The sequence below is a fragment of the Gouania willdenowi genome, chromosome 11 (genome assembly GCF_900634775.1).
Source record: "Gouania willdenowi chromosome 11, fGouWil2.1, whole genome shotgun sequence".
Lineage (NCBI taxonomy): Eukaryota > Metazoa > Chordata > Actinopteri > Blenniiformes > Gobiesocidae > Gouania > Gouania willdenowi.
In genome coordinates this window covers 5,138,397-5,161,340 of record NC_041054.1, presented here as the reverse complement: position 1 = coordinate 5,161,340, position 22,944 = coordinate 5,138,397, and the positions used below count along the sequence as shown (strand labels likewise).

General features: G+C 37.2%; 1 protein-coding gene across 2 annotated transcripts in view; it reads right to left on the bottom strand.

Annotated features, from left to right (window-relative positions):
* sdc2 (syndecan 2) overlaps window positions 1-22,726 on the bottom strand; it is a 59,071-nt gene extending 36,345 nt beyond the window's left edge. Inside the window, exon 1 of one of the 2 annotated variants that reach the window (XM_028461604.1) lies at window positions 22,407-22,726. In XM_028461604.1, the coding sequence (XP_028317405.1) occupies window positions 22,407-22,466 (60 nt within the window). In that variant the 5' untranslated portion in view covers window positions 22,467-22,726. The remainder of the gene's footprint in view (window positions 1-22,406) is intronic. The other variant, XM_028461603.1, reaches the window with a different exon arrangement.
* Window positions 22,727-22,944: the final 218 nt, after the last annotated feature.

The following is a 22,944-nucleotide window of genomic DNA, read 5'->3' as shown; positions in this document are numbered from 1 at the left end:
GGCCTCTTAGCCATGTAGTCCAAACTTATTGAATCTTGGTATGCAAACATCAGCCGATCTGCCACTTCTCCAGATGTCAACACCAGTTTCAATGTATTCAGAATTACAACTATAATGTATAGCATTATGTCCAACACTCAAAGATCAATCCCTCTATTCTTTCATGCCTGTTTGTTCTGTAAAAGGCTGAAGGTTGTTTCAGGTGAGTCATTGTACACCTACACCATTGTACACCAGTGTACAGCCTGTCACATGTTCAACACTCAGAGAAAGATGGAGTGTCACAAGTGGGACTTGAAAATATAATCTTGCTCCATCAATCAGCCCATTTACAAACACTTTTTTAAATAAAAGCAACAGATATATGTCTCCAAGACACACTTGTCTGGATAAAAGTGACAATGTGCTCGGGTCTATCCCCATAGTCTATCTGCCAGCTGTTCGACTTAGATTATAATGTTTGATTTTTTTCAAACCAACGTTTTGCAGATACTGACACTAGTATCAGGCGAGGTCCAGATACGACACTGAAAGACTGGCATCGGTGTCGCCAAGTACTAACTATTAACACGCCGATGCCATTTACAGCATCAAACTCTTCTTCAAATGCATCGCATTGTGTTTTTCTCTCTCCTGACTCTCAGTGCTGCCCTGACTCCCTATCACAGAATCACATATGGTTACGGCAAGCTATCGCTATTGGCCCGGAGCTGCCACTCTGAACCAATCTCGGGGCCGCGTTTCCATGTTGTCGAAAAACAAACGAACGTCCCTACACATAAGAGAAAATTATGTGTAGGGACATTCATTTGTAGGGACGTATCTTTTTTTAAACACCGCAGTAGCCCCATGTATTGGTATCAGCCACTACTATGCAACTGGATATCTGTCTTGGCATCAGGATAAAAAAAGGGTATTGGAACAAGACAAAATCCAGCGGTAATTATGATTTTTCCCCGTAAATGGGTAGCCAAAGGCAAGGAAATGTCAAATCGTGTGCAAAATCTTGCTAATAGATCTTGCAATATGATGTCGCCACCTGAAATGAAAATAGTTGTATAACAGAGACTAAACCCTCACTGATGTACAACATCATTTCTAATATTCTTTTATTTGCTATAACACTAATGGCCGACTGTCTAGCATGTGTAGCAAAAACTGACGGAGATATCAAATGTCACACAAATTCTTGTGCTACGCAATCTCGCGTGACTGTAGCGGGTGATTTTGTTTAACTTCTGCAGCAAAGAAATATTCAAATAATAACAAATGCTAACTAAATGAATTGTATTTAGCATGTTTGGCACAATTTCCAGATTGATAGCCAGTGAGTCATCTAATTAGGGAAAGCCCAAATTGGAAATGGTTCATTGAAGCAGAACTAGGAATAGGAAACAGGAATAGGTGATCTGTGAAATGGAAAATCAGAGGCTCTGCAATAGCAATCACAAAAGGTAACTTGTTAATTCAAACTGAACAAAAATTGAATGAGATGTTGTAGAGCAGTAATCTATACACCGAGGCACTAGATTTAGTCATTAAACCTATATCATCCATCCTCTCTTACAATGTATAACATGTTTGCATAAGACCAAAGAATTACACATAAATCACTAACAGAGAACAACAACGTTGGTGTACGTCGGTTTCTCATGAGTAATGTTTGACAAAAATGGCACTGGGCCATTGTTTCCATTCTTGTTGAAACAAATCCTTCCCACAATAACTGAAGACTATGCATGTAACACATGTAGACAGGCTGCTTGATGCTAAATGTATACAAGTCCTGCAAACCATATCAGACTTAGTGATAAAACTGATGCCAGGCACTTTGGATTTAAATGAAACTCTTGCGTGTCTTTGAAAAGTTAGTAAACTCCTGTTTATCTTTGTAAATAATTAAAATCTGGCAAACCAAAATAAGCCTAGTGCTGCTTAAAACACTGTGAGGCGACAGTGTCAATTTTTAATGACTAGAAAAAAAACCTTTAAGAGTCACTTAATGGAGATGAAAGCACAATTTAAAAGAGCAATCACGAAAACAATCATTTTTGATGCCCCTTGAATCAGATACAAAAACCTCAACCCAATCCTTTTTAACTAAAACTTGCTTTTATTATGTCTGCCAAATGTCTGCTGTTATGGCTCACTAGCTGCTGGCCTTTCTCAGTTTCACCCCATGCTGTAATTTAACAAGAATGTGTGGTTTCTGAAGACGGCAGTTGCTTATTTCTGGCTCTCGTGATGCTTTGCACTGCTGGTGGGTGATTTTCTTTCTTGCTTTTTTAAGCATTTACCAAGTTACCATTTGAATGAAATATGTGGCAACACCTTCAGTACATAATACGCAAAAGTATCTACCACTGTCTCACAATGGAGAGAGGATTATTTGAAGAAGTGGCAAAAAGTTGTGTGCATATACAAGATTGATAGAATCACATTTTTTAGAAAGTTCTACGTCCCCTCAAGGCCTAATGACAGTCACTCTGAATGTATATCTCTCTGAGGACCTGATGTATCTTTCTCCCAAGACGTCTCCTAGTCCTTTAAGTTCGCTAAACTAAAAAGGTATTGGCATATACCTGTTAATATTCTCTTCATTGGCTTCTAGAGCTGGGACGACATGCTGTTGTCCCACTTAGATTTTTTCGTGATACTTATCTGATTTATTAAGTATTGCAATTTGGTAGTAAGGATTTTCACATATAAGAAATAGTTCAAAAAAAAAAACACACGTCACAAGTCAGTCAGTCACTCCGACATTAATTTCAACCTTACATGAAAGTGCACCACGCTACGTGTAGTGTAGTGTTAACCCCTTAAGGTCCACCTACATTTCGGAAAGACGTCTGTCCAAGACATTGCGCAATTGAAATGATAACTGGGTTTGAACCCTTTGGTACGCATTCTTGGTCTCTTTTGAAAGATAACTTTAAGAAGTATTTCTAGTTTCGCTGTTTTGAACACTGTAGGTATCAGGACAAGTGAGTTATTGTAGTATGAACATGAGAGTACAAATATATCCATCCTAGCTTATTTTTTTATTATCATAAATAGTTAAAATTGAGTTATAGATGAGAGCAGAGTATAATAAAATTGCAATAAATACTGACACAATGTTTTTGATTTACTTCGTGTAAAACCTACAATAGAATTTAAAGCATACATACAGGATCTCGTAAAGACCTATTAGTGCCCTAACACTTTCGTCCCTGACTGCCAGTTTTCTGGACAGAATGGGAGGCAGAGTGTTCATCATTAGGCTCCTCTGTCTGGAATCAGCTCTTGGTTTAAGTCTTTCGATGTCCCCTAACCAAAACTAGTCTGGCATATGGCTTCCACCTCTGAGTCTGGTTCTGCTGGAGGTTTCTTTCTCTCCATCATTGCTGGTGTTTGCGCATTTGGAAATGTTGTGGTTTTTTACACAGAAACATCAAAAAAAACCTATTCCTGCCATGAGATATTTGGCGCTGTATGATTAAAGTTGAATTGAATTGCAAGATTATTGCTGCTTGAACTGTATGAATTGGATTTACACAACGGATTACAGTCAAAACCCGATTTAATGCGCTACAAATAGAAGAGTTATAATTAAGTGTCAAAAACCTAGGAGATGACCTTGATTTTATAAAATGGTGAAAAACAACAAAAGATGTTAACAGTAATGTCTGCTTTTATGATCTGGTGTCATGGAGGAGCTTTAAATGCCAATCTCTGATGTAAAAATAGACAAAGGTAATGGGAGAGGCTTGGGGAAGAGTTCTGGTAGGATATAGTAAAACCTAGCAGGCAAACAGAAGTTGTCCACCACTTTTGTGCAACTTGTTCAAGAAAAAAAAGATATCTCAAGGTCTATTGTGGTCACCAAGACTTAAAGAGCTACACTAAACAAAAGCCAAGGCCACCATGCCGTGAAATCCTCTTCAAAAACATCTTTAGTTGACTCTTCAGAGCTCTTTAAGGAAAAAGTGAATGTAAAAGCAAGTACAGATGTGGTGTGGCCACAGATGTTTTTGAAGTCAGTGGAGATAAGGCTCATCACCGACAGAGAAACACCTACCATACATCTACTACAAAAAGCTTTTGAAGTCACATTATCCAGATTTATTTTTCACTTCTAAAGTAAAAAGACTAAGGGAAACTTCTATAATAACATCGATGTTCAAGTACAAGCAGGATCAGATGAGTCTTCATCATCAAGTTCTTCATCAGCTTCTTGCAACTCAATCAGATTTTTTCATGGACTTTACATTCTCAATTCTCTTTTTCTGTTCTTCATTTCATGAGCCATTTCCCATGTCTATTTAAAGATAAAGCTAACATTATTTTGGGTTATTATATTGTAGTTAGTATAAATTTCCATGACTTTTCCATGTCTTTTGCTATGTTTAACTCTGCCCAGCCACTGAAACGTCAACATTATTCAAAACAACCTGAAACTTCAAGGTTGTGGTAATTTCTCCAGTAAAGATAGATTTAGTCTACAACAATTATTGTGTTTTAGAATCAGCAAAACTCTCGAGCGATTTAGTCAAATAAAAAATAACGTTAAAAAAAAAAAGAGCTGCACAGACATATTTCAGATAGATATTTAGAGGTTGAAGTGTTTCAGTCAAGTCTACAGCACACTGTCATATCTTTACAAGCCAGACACAGCAAGATCAAAATCCTACCTGCAGCACATAAAACCTATCAAATCAAATCAAATCAAATCAAATCAACTTTATTTGTCTCATACACAATCATACACAGTAGAATGTGCAGTGAAATGCATTGTGTGTCACTCCTCTGGGTACTTACACACAGGAACACCAGTATAAAACCTAATAAGCAATACAATAAAAACGTAAATATGAAAGTAAAAATATATATATATATACAGTCAATTGAGCTGTGCCTAAAATGGGGAAGCGAAAGAGAGGGCTCAGTGTGTGTTGAGAATGTGTTTGTTGAGGTTCACAGTAGCTATAACTCATGCTGCGTTCACACCGGATGCATCACAAAATGCCCGTACGTCCAGATTACATACTAAGTCAATGGATAGATGCGTCCCAGATGCGAAATCTTTCCAGTGTGGCAGTGCGGTCCGATCCGCACGTCAAGTGCGTTGGCCATGCGAGCGTGCTCCCGATTTTACGCAAATCTGCAAATCCGCACATTCGCAAGAGTTGAAAATACTGAACTCCTGCGACTGTTTTGTATGACGAAAGCCAATCGGAGTCTTTGTTGACGATGATGTCAGGCCGTCAACACGGACACAGGTCTGTTCTCTCATTCAACCATGAAGTAGAAGCTGCGTGGGACCACATGGAGCTGTATGACACGACCTTTATAACCGGGACCAGGCGAGGAAGGATTTGGCGTGGAGGAGAATCAGCGAGGAGGTGGTAGTAGCAAAGTTGTCTGTAGTTTTCATCTTTGAAAGTCGGCACTGAGCTAGGATAGCATTAGCCGCTAATCACACCGGCTTTTTTCACTGGTGGTTTATGTTTATGAGAGGAGAAAAACCAGCACAGCTCCTTGCTTTAGCAGGCAGTGAAACTCACCGAGTTGGATGTGTCGCTGGTGGGCGGGGCTCCGCTTCGGACGTGCGTATGAAGCGAATGCGGACATTTTTTTTATCCTGTGGACCCTGTGGTACGTTTCGTGTGGCAGATGCGTCCTGTGCCGCAGAAGACGCATTCGGTGTGAACGCAGCATTAGGGGAAAATGTGATTTGAATTGTATTGAAGATTTTCAAAAATTTTCAAAAAACTTTTTAGTTTTTACTTGAATTTATTTTTGTTGTCAAACCTAATAATACAGTACATTTTGTCATTAGTAAATAACAAAGTTGCTCTACTCATCAATAGATGGACGAAATAGGGCAAACATTGCTATAATTTCACGTTCTATGTTCGATATGAACATTTTCTGTCCTTTTACATCATTGCTTTTGTTATTAAATCTTCTTCTTCTTCTTCTTATAAAGTTATATCCATGCAGCTGCAGCGAAGCAACTGCCCTGTATCAGCATTTAAAAACCAAAATTGATTATTTTTATTTTTTATTCACTTTAGTAGATTTGCAATAGCTCCTTTCCTCGTGTAGATTTCCAAGAAACAAATAAAAATAAATTGGGACAAAAAGAAGCAGAAGTAATATATCTGATGTTGTACCTTTGCAGATATTCATTGTTGAAATGTTAAAGGCTCCAGCATCTGTTGTAGTCTGGAGAGGAACGCTCTCCCAGTCATTCCTCCCAGTCACCTCATCGACTGATTAGATAAATGGCCATCAGGGTAATCAAACTTTGCACCCTGCTCGCCTGCCTCCATCACACCATGAAAACTGGTTAAGCCAAAGCAGGGATACGAGACGAATTCTAAGTAAGCTTTGACTTTGGCCAAAACCAAAGTCAAAAGGGTTTAAGGTTTTATTAGCGAGACGAAGGACGAAGCAGCAGCATTCACCATTAGGCTGTAGTGTCACCTTTGTTCATGTTTGGGACTTTTCAGACGTTTCCACCATTAGACGAATAAATGGTCGAGAGCAGGGGTTCTCAACCTTGGGGTCGTGGGACACTGGGAGGGTAGGGCTGGGCAAAAAATCGATTTAATCGATTCATGGAATTTGTAGATAAAAAACAAGTTTTTATTTTGCAAATTCGAGTTAAAAAAAAACATTTTCCCACCACAGTTTTTTCGGACTTTTTTGCAAAATCACCCAGCCCTATGGGAGGGGGTCACCAGATGCCTTCAAGAAACTAAAAATATTTTTTTTCTTTAATGATTATTATTTTTATTTGTAATATTTCATGAGCCTCTGTAATGAAAGTAATTTCCACCAGGGATAAGTAAAGTATTTCTGATTCTGAGACCCTTTGATTAATGTGAAACCGTGAACATAGGTTTAGTATTTAAGAGGGGCTTTTCTAACTGGTAGACCTATGAAGTAACTCACAGTTTCAGAAAGGTCGGTGACCCCGGGTCTAAAGTTTATATCAATGTTTGGTTTCCAATTCCAAGAAAACAGAATTCTCAGAGTCAACTTTGTACTTGACAACCAACACATAAAATGCTCCCTGACCGACAGTCTGTTAGTGAAACGATCCACTGAAGAGCACCGTTTGGTCACTATGTAAAAAAAAAAAAGGATCAGTTGCTATTATTTGCAGTTAAAAATCCAAATAGATTAAATCTGAAAAAGGCCTCAGCGGTCCAAAGCCTCTGTAGGCTGAATAACAAATCCAATCCCAGGGTATGATGGAGCAGTGACTGCTGGGTGAGTGTTCAGCTGAAAAGGCTTTACAGTTGGTGTTGGGAACACAGATGGCTGCTAACAGAATGCATTAGGAAAGATTAACTCGGAATCGCCACATTAGTGCCTCTCAGCATCCGAACAACCACAAGCAGAGAGCGAAAACTGCATAAACCTAGGGCTGCTCGATGATTATTAATAATTATTAGAAACCACAATCACCATTATTTTAGTCATCATTGAAATCGTGATTATTGTTTTGTTTTTTTTGTAAACAAAACAATGTCAAATTAATTATTTAAACGTGAATAAAAGCCTTCAAACACTAAAATCAAGTTTATTTTGGCACAAAACAAAACATTTCTTGCACGTGATGTGTCTTTGCTCCAGGTCAGACATAAAGTGGGCAACTGGTGGCCCTCGGTCTAATCCTGTGCGGCCCCCATGACAAATACAGCAAAAATTGGGATTCAAGAAATTGGAAGTAATATGAAGCCCAACATAACACACAAAATAACTCCAAAAACACACAAAACAACAGCAAAACGCACAGAACGTCAACAAAAAATAAACAAAGCAACATCAACAACAAAAACACAAAAAAGAATCATAATGAACACAAAACAACCACCTAAACTCACAGAACAACAACAATTACACAAAATGACAGAAAAAATACCCAAAACGATAAAAATATTGAAGGAAAAAAAAACACAAATTGACAATAAACAAAAAGCGAATATAACACACAAGAAATAACAAAAACACATATAATGACTCGTAAAAAATACAAAATACACAGAAAGGCAACAAACAACAACAAATGCTCAGATTGGTCGTTATTCTTAATACTGGCATGAACGTTGAGAATGTGGCCCTCGTATCAGACTATCACATTTTTGTGGCCCCTGCAGTGTTAACAGTTGCACATCCCTGCTCTAGGTCATCATCATCAAACCCAAAGTGTTCCCATATTAGAGAATTTGACTTGCTGTGTTTTTTTTTTCCTGCCATGTTTCGAGAGCGCTAGCAACAACTTTCCTCGCAGTAGCCTGCAGGCTAGACTAGCTTTAGCTTTGAGAGGGGCGGGGCGAGGAGCTTGCATGTGCATGCATCAAACAACTCAAAGTTATTATTCATCTTTTTTTTTTCTCGTCTGTGCCAAGCTTCATTCTTTGTAGATATCCTAAATCGTGGAAGTTTTTTTTTATTTAGCAAATAAAACGTCTGCGTAATTGTAAAAAAAAAATATATATATATATATATACAGTATATATATATATATATATATTTTTTTTTTTTTCTGTAATTGTTGAGTGTAATAATTGAAATCGAAATAGACTTTTGATTAATTACACAGCCTTTCATAAACCCTGCTTCAAAATAAATATGTTAAACCGCACAACATAATAAAGTCTACTGGGGACTTACTCCCACTTTCTACACACCGTATTAAACAGAAGACCTGCACACAACACTTTAGACTTTAAACAGGGATTCTGAATTTATCTGTGGTCAATATCAGGGCACAGATCAGAATGTTGCACAACAACGATTATCTAACGTCCAGGAGTAAAAAGCCTTTAACTGCTAGAATTTCCTGTGTTTTACAACAATATTGTGTCTATTGTGGCATCAGCCATGGGCAGATTTCCCAGGGCTTATGTGTGGTTATCATATTATACATTATTACCGTCATATGTCAACGTGGACTTTGATTAGTTATCGATCCGACTTGTGGCTCTCGTTTTCTGTCCACATCCCCTCCAAATATTTACTCAGCTTCAGTCAAGGTGGCAAATATAAGTAGTATTCAACACATTAAACGTCAGCTGATGCAGCCAGGGTTGTTGGAAAAAGAAAACATGGTTTTGGTTTTTCCAAACGTGCAGCAGAAAAGGCTGAAAATGATCAGAAATCAATTTTTTATCTCGCAATTCTCAGATGTGCACATGGTGAGGACGTACGTTGTACACGATTATTCAAGTTCAACGCTTGAAAAGACACATTTTGAGAAAGAAAAAACCTCTGTGAATACTTTAGGAAGAGTTGAAGATAAACTGTGATCAGCTACTGACTGATAACATAATGTACTTATGTAACAATCGATCTCACAATTTAAGTGTACTGCTTCGTCTTGCATTTCTGAAGCATTAAAAATAGAATTGTTTACCATCTTTAACTTAATTAATACCTATTGGAACGTTTAATATGTCAGTAATTACATAAAATTAAGGAAAGATGATAAAATCAGAATTGGTTTGGAATTTGGGAAAATTTTAAAATGGAAATTTGTTTTGTTCTGCTTACTATACATGAAATTTAATAAGCAGACAGATTTTTTTTTATCTATTCCATTTTAAATGTTTGCAAATTCAGTTTCAGGTTATACCCATTTTTAAATGACTTTTTATCTGCTTTTCCATTTTTAACAAAAAATAAAACTAACAGGCTTCCGCCAAACATGCCCAATAGGGTTTATTAAGTTATATTCTGCAAGTATATATATTTTTAATGTTTCCGAAGTCAAAACATTCCTGCCTAAATCGCGCCAAAACTTGCATTATTTATTTAGCAGGACGACGAGATTTTGCGCTATATATGAAAAGTCCTTTTGTTTGTCTTCTAAACCTATAGAACCACCAATTATAAGTGGAAATGTAGTGAAAACGCAGGATATTCTCTTAAAACGTGTGAGTGAGGTCATATATCGTGTCCTATAGCTACAGTGTTTCTGTTTCAGGAAGTCAATTTCTATCGATTTCCATGGAAAAATCTGAGGCCCTTTCTGAGTTTGTAAGATTAATAACCATAAAAACTACATTAACTTGTACTTTTCTGGCCCTACAATGTGAAAACCTATCTGCTGTAACCACCAATAAATATCTATGATCTTTGTCAGTAAAAGTCTTGCTCAAAAAGAGCAGTAAATTGGATTTGTGCGGGGGCGAGCCGCTAGCGCTGCTATAACAATTAAGAATGATGGTGTAAGATATAATCAGTTAAGCGTAGCAAATAAAACTGCTCGTGAGATTAATGTTGTGGTGTGACCCCCCCCTGAGGTTAGTTCATTCATTCTTTTGGTGTGAGTCACTGTCTGGACGATGTGGTTTAACAGCCTTTTAAACATGGGACGCAACAAAAAGAACATCCTGAGGTACACGTCAGTGGCGTCGACACCCTGGTTTCAGCACGCGCCAAAAACAGCGCTAGCGGCTACGTTTAGCCAAGTCAGCACTGGCTTTGACATTTAGATTAAAGACAAAAAGGGATGGAGCGATATCTAAATCTCACGGTTCAGTATGATTGCGTTTGGGTTGGGGTCAATTACATTTTTCAATTACGATTACAGTGGCCAGCATTTTTTCCATTACAATTAAATTATAATTACTTGGTATCCTCAGAAGGTCAATTACAATTACGTTCTCAATTACAATTAATCAGAATTGCTGAGCCTGAAATAAATAACCTAATAAAAGTTAACCTTCCTCTTGTGTTAGCTTTCTGTTAGCATCTATGATGATAACGGGTCATAAATCAGCTGTAAAATACACTAAAAACAAATATCTATCATTGGATCAATGAAAATATTGGTTTTAATATTTTTGGTGTGGGCGTCTCAGTCTTTGTGTCAGTATAGCCCTAGATTTATATATAATATATATATGGTCAAATGTGGGAAAGCTTGATATAAAACATATATTAATAATTGTTAACTACATATATATAAAACTGTAACATGGTTCCCCAGTTTTGGACAATTTTTAGAGAATTTCCATGTCAATTACAATTACAAAGTGAATAATCTAACAGATTTTTTAATTATCAATTACATGATTGCAACTATTAGAGCTGCACAATTAATCTAATTTTAATCGTGATCACGATTTTGGTTGCCAAGATTAAATTAACCTGGTCTTCGGCAATATTTACATTTAAAATTGGATTGTAGTACTGTACTAGTAAAGGTGTCCTGATCCAATACTGATATCGGATATCGGGCCGATATCAGCCAGAAAACGAATATCGGATTTAATCGGACTGCATCTAAAATCTCCGATATAATATATATATATATATATATATATATATATATATATATATATATATATATATATATATATTTCTTTTTTTTTCAATACCTTCTATTTTATTTTTTATTTATTTTACTCAATCATAGAATATTCTTAATCCATTAGTTTATGATTAATGAGTCTGTGTTTTTTTTTTTTTTTTTAATAATCAAGTCTTTTCTAACATTCCACACTATAAAATAAATAATACAAGTATGTATGATTCATGCTGATTCGTATCGGATCAATATCGGCATCGGCCAATACACAAGGCTGCAATATCGGTATCATATCGGAAGTGAAAAAGTTGTATTGGGACGTCTATATTTACTAGTTTACTGTGAGAAAGTCTGCTACAGCCAAACCAAAGACTCAACGGCTCCTTATTCATAACCACAATGATATTAGGCACTTGTAATACTTATAACGTGAATACTGTGACATTCCTATTAAAGACAAAATGGGAAACCTGTCCATCACTGGCATGTTTGCTTTTGTCATCCCCGTGGAATGCCAGTAACAGACCCACGCTTTTATAAGCACGGAAAAATAGGCTTATTGTTTAATTCTGGGTAAAATGCCCACAAGGAAATCAGAGAAACCTGGAAATATTCAAGCAATTTGGAAAAGCAACATGGGAACAGGAAAAAAAATCAGTTATTCTTTAAAGCCACTTACAACAGCAAACAAAGTGTTCCTTCGTCAGGAATGAATATTCATGAGCACTTAATTACACTGTAAAGTTGCTGTTTTCTCATTTAATTGAGATGGGTTAATGCACACGGATGCATTTAGAGGGAAAAGTGTTGGGAGCTCGAGGGCAAGCGGCTCACTAATGAATCCCCGTCTCCAGCTCATCAACTTCCCTCAAAAAACCCTCTGGAATCTCAGTTTTTCTCATGAAAAAAGCCCCAAATTAGGTGAATGCAGGGAGTGTAATTTGCGGTGGATGATACACCCGGCAATGGAAAGCATGATTTAGAGGCTTTAGCGCGAGGGGGGAAGCGATCGAGGAAATAATGGAAACACCAGACGCCGCAGCTACATATTTCAACTGAGGAAAAAAAACTTTGCGTAGAAATCAGTTTGGTGCCTTTTAGAGACGATAAAACGTGCTCGTAAATATGAGTGAGCGCAGACGTGCTAAATGTGCCATGCTCTTTTCCACGGCCATGTGAGGAAAAAAAAACAAACTACATGACGTCACGGCTTGGTATTGTACAGTGTGCTTTTTTGTTGGGTTTTTGTCCTGCATGGTGAAGCCTACACATGGAACACATTTATCCTTCAGCAGTTTCACAAGCAGCGTTTGATTTCACTTTAAACTCTCGCACAGCCACAACAAAAAAAACCTGAACTGACCACAATCTGCGCTAATGGCATCTATTACAGCTATAAAGAACTAGTTTTCATTTTGGTCGGAGTTACGAGAAAAGCTGCGACGGCTTTATTTAGGAGATATAAGTCCTGAAGACGAAATATACAAGACACTTTCTAAAACATGGCACACAGTAGTTATTAAAACAAAAAGACACAGAGCTTGAGCTGATAGCACTCATTGTAATAACATATCACTAACATTATCAGCTCAGCAACTAAATACCAGGCACTAAAGGTGAATGCAGAAGTGTGTGTGAGTGTGCTTTGACAATTTAACTTGTAAAATCTAGTATGCAAATGTCTGTAAAGGTGTTACTACTCTGTAATCTCACTCACAGGCCATTTCATATCACACATAGAAACGATGGCCACAGTTACATGATGTTTTTTAATTTGAAATTAGTTATTCCGAATTAAATAATTCGGAATTAAAGTGTTCTGCTTTGTGTTACCATGGAAATAGTAATTCCCGAACTGAGGTTTACACGCAAAAGCGGTTTATTCGGCTTTAGATCACTCTGCTTTAGATCACTTGGGGCTGGGAAGGCTCTGATTGGACAGGGGGCGAACATGACGTATCACGTCGATCGAGAGAAACACACAACAAACCTTTTAATGTCGGCTATAACACAGAAGACCACAAATGAGAACTATTTTCACCTTTATTTTGATTGTAGTTTGGAAGTAGCAGCTCAACAATAACACACGGTTTCAGTTTAGACCGCGGAGTGGAAGGGAGAGAGGAACTAATCGGACGGCTGGCACCCAGCTGAAGCAGGTGCAGCTGATCAGCTACTGATCAGCTGGCATTCAAAGGCCTGCTGGAGACCTCAGTGGACTGTGGCTGGTGAGCACTCATGGTCTGTATGGTTGAGCGTGTGTACTCATGTTCCTCCTGTGAGAGGAGGGTGTTTGTCTGGGGAACGTTTGTGGAACTTTAGTTGATAGTTATTTGTTGGGTTTATCTTGGTATGTGTGATTTATTGAAAGGTTTGTTGGAAGCCTTTCTCTTTTGGTTAAACTACTAATATTTGGGTCTTTATCTTGTTATGATAAATAAACAAAACCATATTCCTGCATTGTATCTGTTTCCTTGTCTTTTATCCTGGTTTTGTTATTGTTCCTTTCCCATACTCCTCGACACCACCATACAAAACGTAACAATTGGGGGCTTGTCCGCGATATCAGTCATAAGTTTCCAAAACATTGACTGTGGAACCTTTAATTACCGCCAACCGACAAATCACCCTCACAATTCTCATGAAACCCCACGCAGTCATGTGATTGGTAGTGCTTCTACTGTGACGTTACACCAGCTAAAATGATCACCAGTTCAGCTAATACACTATACACTGTTTGTACCAGAGCCTTTTCAGATTTGAATGGAATCATAATAATCTGAACCGCTTACAACACAATAAAAACACACTGTAGATGAAGTTCTGCGTTAGTTTTCAGTCACAGGATAACATGATAACTCCATTAACTGTTACACGTAGCGCTAGATTACAAGATATTTAACAAAATTGGACATATTTGTCCATTTGTCACACTTTCTAGATGCTCAGTCACATGTTTTCTGGTGAGAAATGGTAAATATGTGTCATGTTGGGGCCTGATTTTAATTAAAGAGAAGGAATTTTTTATTCATTTATTTTTGAAAGGGTCGATAGATTTTTCTGTTTCAGAACTTGAATTCCATTTTTTTTTTTTCATTTGCCACAAGAGATGCAAAATAATTGTTTGCCAAAGCAGTTTATTTGAGTCTCTTAAGCTTCCGCTAAACTAGACCCATTTCCCACCTCTGAGAGCGAAGCTCCACCGTGGTACCTTCATTTCCCTCTGCTTTTATTCCCCTACTTACACTGGAAGGCATTATACTGAAAAAGAAGCATGAAAAGAATAATAACACACTCAGGGTTTTTCCCTATGTCTTTTCCTTTCTATCATATTCCTTGCCAGCGGGACTTCCATTTGTTAGATTAATGAAATCAAAGAAAAAATAGAAGACTGTGGATGGAAAAAAGAAAATAGTCACGTGACTTTTTGCGTGTGTGTTAGGGCTGGGCGAGATGGAGCAAAATTCATATCTCAATATTTTTTCTCAAAATGGTGACAATATAAACCTAGATCATTTTAAGTCAATAAAGTCTGACCAGAAAGACAATTTGCTGATGAAAAATGCCACACAAGCACATTTATTAACAAACAGCTGCACAATATGTGACACTTTTGGCTTTTTCTCCTCTAAGGGACAGCACGTGTGAGTGAGTTCTGTAGTGTAGCTTGTTTAGGGGAAGGTCTGGGTTAGAATGCACTCAGAATTCCATCAAACTGTGCTTTTCATGCTGTTCTGATAAGTAGTGAAAGAATAAAAAAAGAAAGAAAATAAGCTAAAAAAAAATAAAAATATATCTTGTATATCGATATTGTCATTTTCTATATCGCAAAAAAAGGCAATTTGCGATATATCTTGACTGTCGATATATTGCCCAGGGCTAGTCAAAATCAATTTTAAATCCTTTAGAAATCCATCTAACTGTGCTTTTCATGCTGTTCTGAGAAACAACTATTATCATACAAAATAAGCTATAAAATATATGTCAGGAATATGGAAACATTGTAAAGAAGGACACTGTTTGACTGTGCTCTAAGAATACTATTAGATACTCAAATTATTTTATTTGTGTGATTGTGTAAATAAAACAAATAAAAAGATACATCTCGATATAGGCAATATTGTCTTTTTCTATATCGCTAAAATAGAAACCTGAATATTGATATATTGCCCAGCCCTAGTGTGTGTGTGTCAAATGATTGTGAGAGACATTAAGCGAGGTACATGCTAGTGGTTATGCTGACCAGTGCTGTGGTTTCTGTAAGTCTGCTGGCTAAGATAAATGTGTCCTAACATAAACCAGAGCTGCTGTCAATGTGTCTTGTTTTTTTTTCTTACATTGACCTAATGTGTTTCCCTCATGCTTTGGCGCTGGAGAGACGACTTAAGTATTTTTAACACATGGCTATTAACTCTCTCCTCTCTCCCACACAGACTCACCTAAATGTAAAAATAAGAAGAAGAAAAACACGGGAGTAGAAAACATCCACAGTCAACAAACGTTTGACTATTTGTGAGTCTTTACTGGTGTGCACCAGCTCCTGCCAAAGTTGAAAACCTCCTCCAACTCTTCAACAAGAGAGAGGAAGAGAGGAGGATTAAGGGGAAAGGGGAGGGTAAAGGGGGAGGTGGGGTCTTTCAAACACACACATACGTCTTGCAGATGTTACGGAATCTAATCCAAGCAGCAGCGCCTTAACCTTAAGGGGAGAAAATTGAGAGCATATTGTGTGGAAAAATGAAAACATATATTATTTTCCTTCATTCCTTCCCCCGTGCCTGAAAGGAAGCCACTGTTCTCAGCAGAACCCGAGACACGCCGCTAATGACAGGCAACTTCTCAACTTCTGCTGGCAGGGATGGGACAGAGCACAGAGTAAAGGGAGCCAGGACGGCATGTGTGTGGATGTATGTTTATCTACTTGTGTGGTGACAAAACAGCAGTTCATGCGTAGACACAGATGGATTCAGGGGAAAAGGTGGGGGAGTGGAGTCCATTAGTGATTACATAAGGCTGGGCATGCAGGGTCCAAGTGAATGAATGCACCCCCGAAGGGTTGGCCATCATTACGGGGGCAGGTTTCCCTTGGCAGAGGAAGCTATTTCTGTCCAAAAGTAAAGGAATGACAGGCTTTTGTCTAGTAGGACCTGCAGTTTTCTGTGATTGCAGAACACGGATGGGAAAAACAAAATTCTGACCTGTTATTTTTTTTTTTTATTATTCTTTCAACATGTGTTTCAACGTGGCACAGAAATGTCCCACATGTAGGTTTTGGGACAATATCACACATTTAAACACCATTTTTCATCATAAAAACGGGTGATTGAATATCTGTAAAGAGTGACAAATGTGTTCAAATCCACAGATAATCTCATTCAAAATCACGGTAACACTTTACTCAAAGTTTTATACATAAAGGCTGACATTACGCTGTCAATAGCATTTAAAAAAGGTGTCATGAAGGCTGTCATTAAGTGTCGTTTGTTCCCCTAACCCCAATATAACTCCAAAGGTGTCATAATTTAGTGAACAACACCTTATTCATGCTAATGACAGCGTAATGTCAGACCTATGTATAAAACTTCAAGTAAAGTGTGACCGCAATCTCTTTCTACGTGTAATGGATAAAGTAGCGATCGTGTTAACCTGTGACTGAAAACTAACAGAGCTTCATCTGAAGCGTGATATTGGTTCAGATTATTAAGATTATTCAAATCTGTAAAGGCTCTGTGACTAAAACAGACATTTGACGGTAATTAAAAGTCTCACAAATAATGTTTTGGGAACTTATTACTCTTTTTATCACGGACAAGCCCCCACCTTATGGTGGTGTCAATGAGTATAGGAAAGGAACAATAACTAAACCAGGATAAAAGACAAGGAAACAAATAATGCAGAAATAAGGTTTTGTTTATTTATCATAACAAAATAAAAACTCCATCAAACCAAACAACATTGATCTCGTGGCATAATCTTGCGAGATTTGACCATATATTTATTATTATTGGCATTGGCTATCCGTAAGGTTGCCGTATCAATATACCGACATTCTATATTCTATATTCTCATTGGCCAGTTTAGGTCACCTGACTAAGACTAAACCTAACCCTAATCCTAAAACGCTACATAGGTGTACTTCACTAAAAGTACCAATAGCACCGGGGGTTGTCCGTACGGCAACTTTCTTTATTATTTAGCATGTTTGGGATGGATTTCGAGAAGTTTAAAAGCCAGTGAAGTCGTCTGAACAGGGAAATATGAAGAAAACGTAACATGGATAAACCCTGAAACTAAATTATGGGAGATTTTGATACGGGAAATCAAAAGCTGACGTCAGTTGGAGGAATTCTGGTTGAATACAACATAAGAGTATCATTAACTCACATCCTGGGAAGCCGCAGTAGCTGCACATTAGCTAACATCCAACTTGGTCCGTTTTTCCTTTTCCTTCTCGTGGTTATTTATCATCAGCTGACAAATTTTTACCTCTTTCTTTCTTTCTTTCTTACGTCATCAGTGAAAGAGAAAACATTTGGCTCCTCTGGTGCAGACAGGCCCTTTTACTTATTCATCATGAAGTCCACTGAAAATGCAGGGGCTGAAAAGGGTGCATACTGCTTTTATCGCTGCTGAATGGAGAGAAAAACATCAACTATCTACACCCTGTCCAGCCCGTGAAAGCGAAAACACAAGTAATGTGTCAAAGAGAAGTGAGGAGTACAAAGAGGGGTCAACATGAACAACTTTAGTGTCATATTTGGGGTTATTTGTTCCTGTTTTGTGAATAGAATGTGGAAAAAATGCAAAATGAGGTCACTGTAGGTGAATTTGCTTTTTAAATAAAAAAAATTAAAATAAGAAAATGACTGTGTGATGCAGCCCATCATGTTCACTCTATTCAGTCCTAAAAAGCCTTTAAAGCCTCTGCTAAAAGCTCCGATATTACCGCTGTGCCATTCTCAGGCTGGAAACATTACAAAAGATTTCCCATGCAAGCTTGTCTTTCATTTTTTTAAGATTGGGTTTCGCTCTTATTACATTGACAGGTTTCACCGTGCATCATCGTCTCAAATGGGTTGAGTCTAAAACAGAAGTCAGAAAGAAAGGCATTTCACACACAGGCTCAGAAATCTTTTCAACATAAAAGCATAAAACCTCCACCTCGCTATCCGTCTCTTTTCCAACCAGGATCCCTCAACTTTGGCTTTCGGTGCACTTTTGTTTGTATTTGGAGTCATTTTCTGTTGTTGTTTGTGTGTTACGAGCCATTTTGTGTCTTTTAGATGTCAGAGATATCATTTTAAAACATAATAACCCTGATTTATGTCATTGTCTGCAGTCAGGGATAATCAGCGTGAATAAACAGAGGTGAACAACACTGTCACTGCTACCAAGCAGGGCTGAAGAAATGAGCTAAAAAGCTGTGTTGCTAATAGCTACAGTTGCTAAACCATCCATCCAATCAAAACCCAGAGGTGTAAAGAGAACTGATATTTCCTACTCAAGTAGAAGTAGTTACATGATTTATATTTGCAAGTCAGTCATACAAAAGTAAAAGTTAAAAAAAAAGCTCAATTAAATTGATTTCAAAGTAAAAGTTACGAGTTACTTTCACCCCCTCCCCCACATTTATTTTTGATAATAAATCTTGACACGGTTCCATTGCATACAGTAAACATCTCATGTGTAAATTTAAAAAGGAAGAAACCAATTTATTTTCCACAAAAGCATCTGTACGAAATAAAAGGTTTGTCAAAATGTACAATAAAAAATAAATTAAAAAAATATTATTAATAATAATAATAATAATAATAATAATAATAATAATAATAATAATAAATTCAATTCAAAATAATGAAATTCCCAGGCTCTAAGTATAGCTACAATTATGAACTCTGAAATTGAGAAAATTCCGTTTAATCTGATTGGTCGACTATGATGTGATACATTTGATTATTGTCTGGTGGTCATTTCATTTTTTTTTTTTTCATAGTTTCACAAAGTCAGTTAATCATTTCAAAATAAGAAATAATAAAGTATTCAGTGACAGTTGGTGCAGAAATGAAATCAAATTAGTTTACTTTTTTAATACAAAGCTCAGTGGAAGACAATCATGGAAGAGAATGGAAATTGGGTGTAGAATGGGAAAGTAATTAAATCAAACATGTACAGTAGATGGTGAGATGCACCGAGAAGAAGAATTACTGATTTAGAAATATACAAGTACCCATAAAAGCAACTCAATGACAGCAATGTGAGAACCAACCAGTGCCAGTTACTGGGAAACAAGTTCACGTGTCAAGCTCTTCTCGCAAGGATCTTATCAACTAATACAGTGTTTCTCAAATGGGGGTACGTGTACCCCTAGGGGTACGCGATGGCACTACAGGGGGTAGCTGAGAGAGGCTGAGAGAGAGAGAGGAAAATTAAAAAAAGATGACCAGAAGATGATCTGTTTTTCAACCTTGGGGTCAGGGCCCCATGTGGGGTTGCCTGAAATTTATGAAAAATTAAAATAGATTTTTGAATTTTTTTAATGAATATTCTTTGTTTTTTCATTAAAACATCACATAATCTTAAATTACTATTTCTATACTTTCACATTGTGAAAAATAAATCCAGTAAACTCAACTAAAATACAGTAAAAAAAAAAAAAAAAAAAAAAAAAAGTTGAACACGATCAAAAACTAATTCTAGAAAAAAACAAAAAACAAAGGCTTTGTTATTGTGGTGGCCAGATTTTCTTGATATCCAAAGGCAGTAGTTATCCGTACGGTTACCGTATCGATATACCGACATTCTATCTGTACGCAGCGCCCCTATTTGGCCAGTTTAGGTCATGTGACTAAGACTAAACCTTACCCTAAAACTAAGCCTAACCCTAAAAAATGTTGCAATATTGGGTTATAACCTAATGCTAACCCTAAGATTCTTTCAAATGTGTGTTATCACTTATTCATTCCATCATTGTGCTCTAGAGTTCTTTTGAAATCGTTTTCTGAGCAAAACGTTGTAGTCGGACAAAAGGGGGTACTTGGATTCAGAAATAAGACAAAGGGGGTACTTGAGCCCAAAAAAGTTTGAGAACCACTGAACTAACAGATTTAAGTTCTTCAACATGAGCTAGTTTTATCTGAGAATGTTTGTCTGGAACGTCTACACGAGTTGACATGAAATGCCTCCGTCAACGTGATAAAACATTTTAAATGTTGCAGCAGCTCGAGTTGGAAGTAGAGCACCGCTCCACTTATCTCCTGAACTCATCGTTTTGAGGTCACCCGTCGAAAAACAACAAAATGAAATGAAATTTTAAAAAAATCAACAGAGCTGAAGTGTTTTGCAGAGAAAATGTCAGAGTGGTGGGGTGGGGGTGCAGGCAGTGACCTCATGCAAAAACAATGAGTCATTAAAACTACAGTGTGTGAATCAGCTAATTGGACAAGTGGAGCTAACAGTGAGAAAGAAGGAGGCACTTTGCCAAGTCACAGCCCACAGAGAAACAACAGGAGGGGACGATAATGTCACAGGCTGCCACATGAAAGAGGGGCCAGGTCTGGACCCAACAACACAGCCAATTTACAGAGTGTGTGTGTGTGGGGGGGGGGGGGGGGGGTCACATGTCACAAGAACCAAATAACTATTACAAAAGGGATGAATCCTATCAGAAAAATCTATCCATCGATCGCCACCATGACTCAGCTGATCCAGATGGTGTTTGGTTCTAGAGTTCATTTAATTGCAAACCACTGGTAACTTTGTTTAATAAAAAAACTGTTGTCATTGTTTTAGTCGACCACAATTTTTTTTTAGGGGCAATGATGCGACTATGATGAATAATTAAAATAAAATATGTGAACCAAAACTATACCCAAATATGTTGATGTTTATTCGTCAACTAATAAAAAAAAAACGAAACTCTGATTTCATCATATGGGATGGAAATCCAATCAGAGCTCATGTGATCATGTGATCATGTGATCTTACGCATTGATCACATCAGGGGTGTCAAACTCTTAGTCCAGGGGCCAAATACGGACCACTTTAATCTCAAGTGGGCCACAGAAAACACATAATTTTAGTTTACACTTCCACGTATATATAAAAATACAACATATGTAAGAAACAAACAATAAGGGACAGATATCAGTCTCAACAGGATCTTCACTTTAAATTTTCAAGATTTTGTGCCAAGTTCTATTTAATTAAGGGATTGTATTACATTATGTCGTAATTTCAGGAAAATTTAAGGACTTTATCAGAATTTTTGAGTTTTTTTCAACTGTTATAGTACTGATATAAGCACTGGGAAAACTGTGAGCACCTGCAAATATTGTTGAGTTTCATTTAAACAATGATTGATGATTTCTCTGTTATTTTTTATTTCTCCTGCGGGCCAAATTGGATGCTCCAATGGGCTGGATTTGGCCCCCGGGCCATGAGTTAGACAGATGTGGATCACTTCAAATCTGTCTGTGAGTACTATTATTATTATTATTATTATTATTATTATTACTTTTATCATTATTATTATTATTTTAGTCCACTATACTCAGCTATCTGTTACAGATTTAATGTCATTTAGTTGACTAAAACTAGACTATAACTGAAATAGACTAAAGCAAAGTTGTATTTTAGTCAAAAGACTGAAAACTAGATCATAATTCACATTTTCAGACATTATGGAGCTAGTGATTTTCTCCTTCAGTCGAGGTATTATTATGTTCTGAGACAAAATATGCATAATTACTGATAAAGTTCACATTTTTAATGCAAGAAACTGTTTTAAAAGGCAAATGGTGCAGAAATAACAAGCACCAGTGCATTTCAATGTGATTTAAAGACTAGAATAGATGTAGTCAAGTGGAAGCAAAGCACTGTTATATTGAAAAGATGAAATAATTTACTGAAATAATAATACATAAATGAAGAAAACAAACAATTACTGACCTTTACTCTATTTAAGAACTAAAAACAAAGCGCATAATAAACACATGTTAAACTATAAAGCTTGAGTAAAGCAGAGACAGAAGAAGGACCAAAAAGTTGAAGTTGTCCTGGGGGTAAAAAAAAAATAAAAATAAAAATAAAAACTCACCCTTTCTCCGGAGAGAACGAGGCTCAGCCCGAGGGTGAGTAATATCCAAACGTTCCTCATTATTCCGCGTTAACGCTCCAAAAGGTGAGGAAAGACGTCCAAAATGTCCCTTTTCCTCCTCTCTTCTACTGACCGTCGGTGTTTCCTGGCGTCTCTCTCTCTCTCTGGATTATTCCTCCTCTTCCTCCTCCTCCTCTTCCTCACCTCTTTCTCCTCCTCTCTGAGTCTGAAAATGACAAACAACGGTTTCTACTGCGTTCACGTCTGTCCTAGCGTCGGTTATTAGCTCCAACTCAGCACCGACGCTCTCTCTCTCTCTCTCTCTCTCTCTCTCTCTCTCGGTCGACGCGACCAACGGTTTGTGCGCGTGTCTTCTATAAGGCGCCGATTGCTAAAATAAACAGCAACTTTTTTTTTTTTTTTTGCACCATTTAACAACAAACTGTTGAAAAAAATCAAAGTTAATCTTTTTTTTTTCTTTCTAATGTTACGTTTGACCAAATTTACAGCAATATTTGTGCAATTTTTGATATTTCTT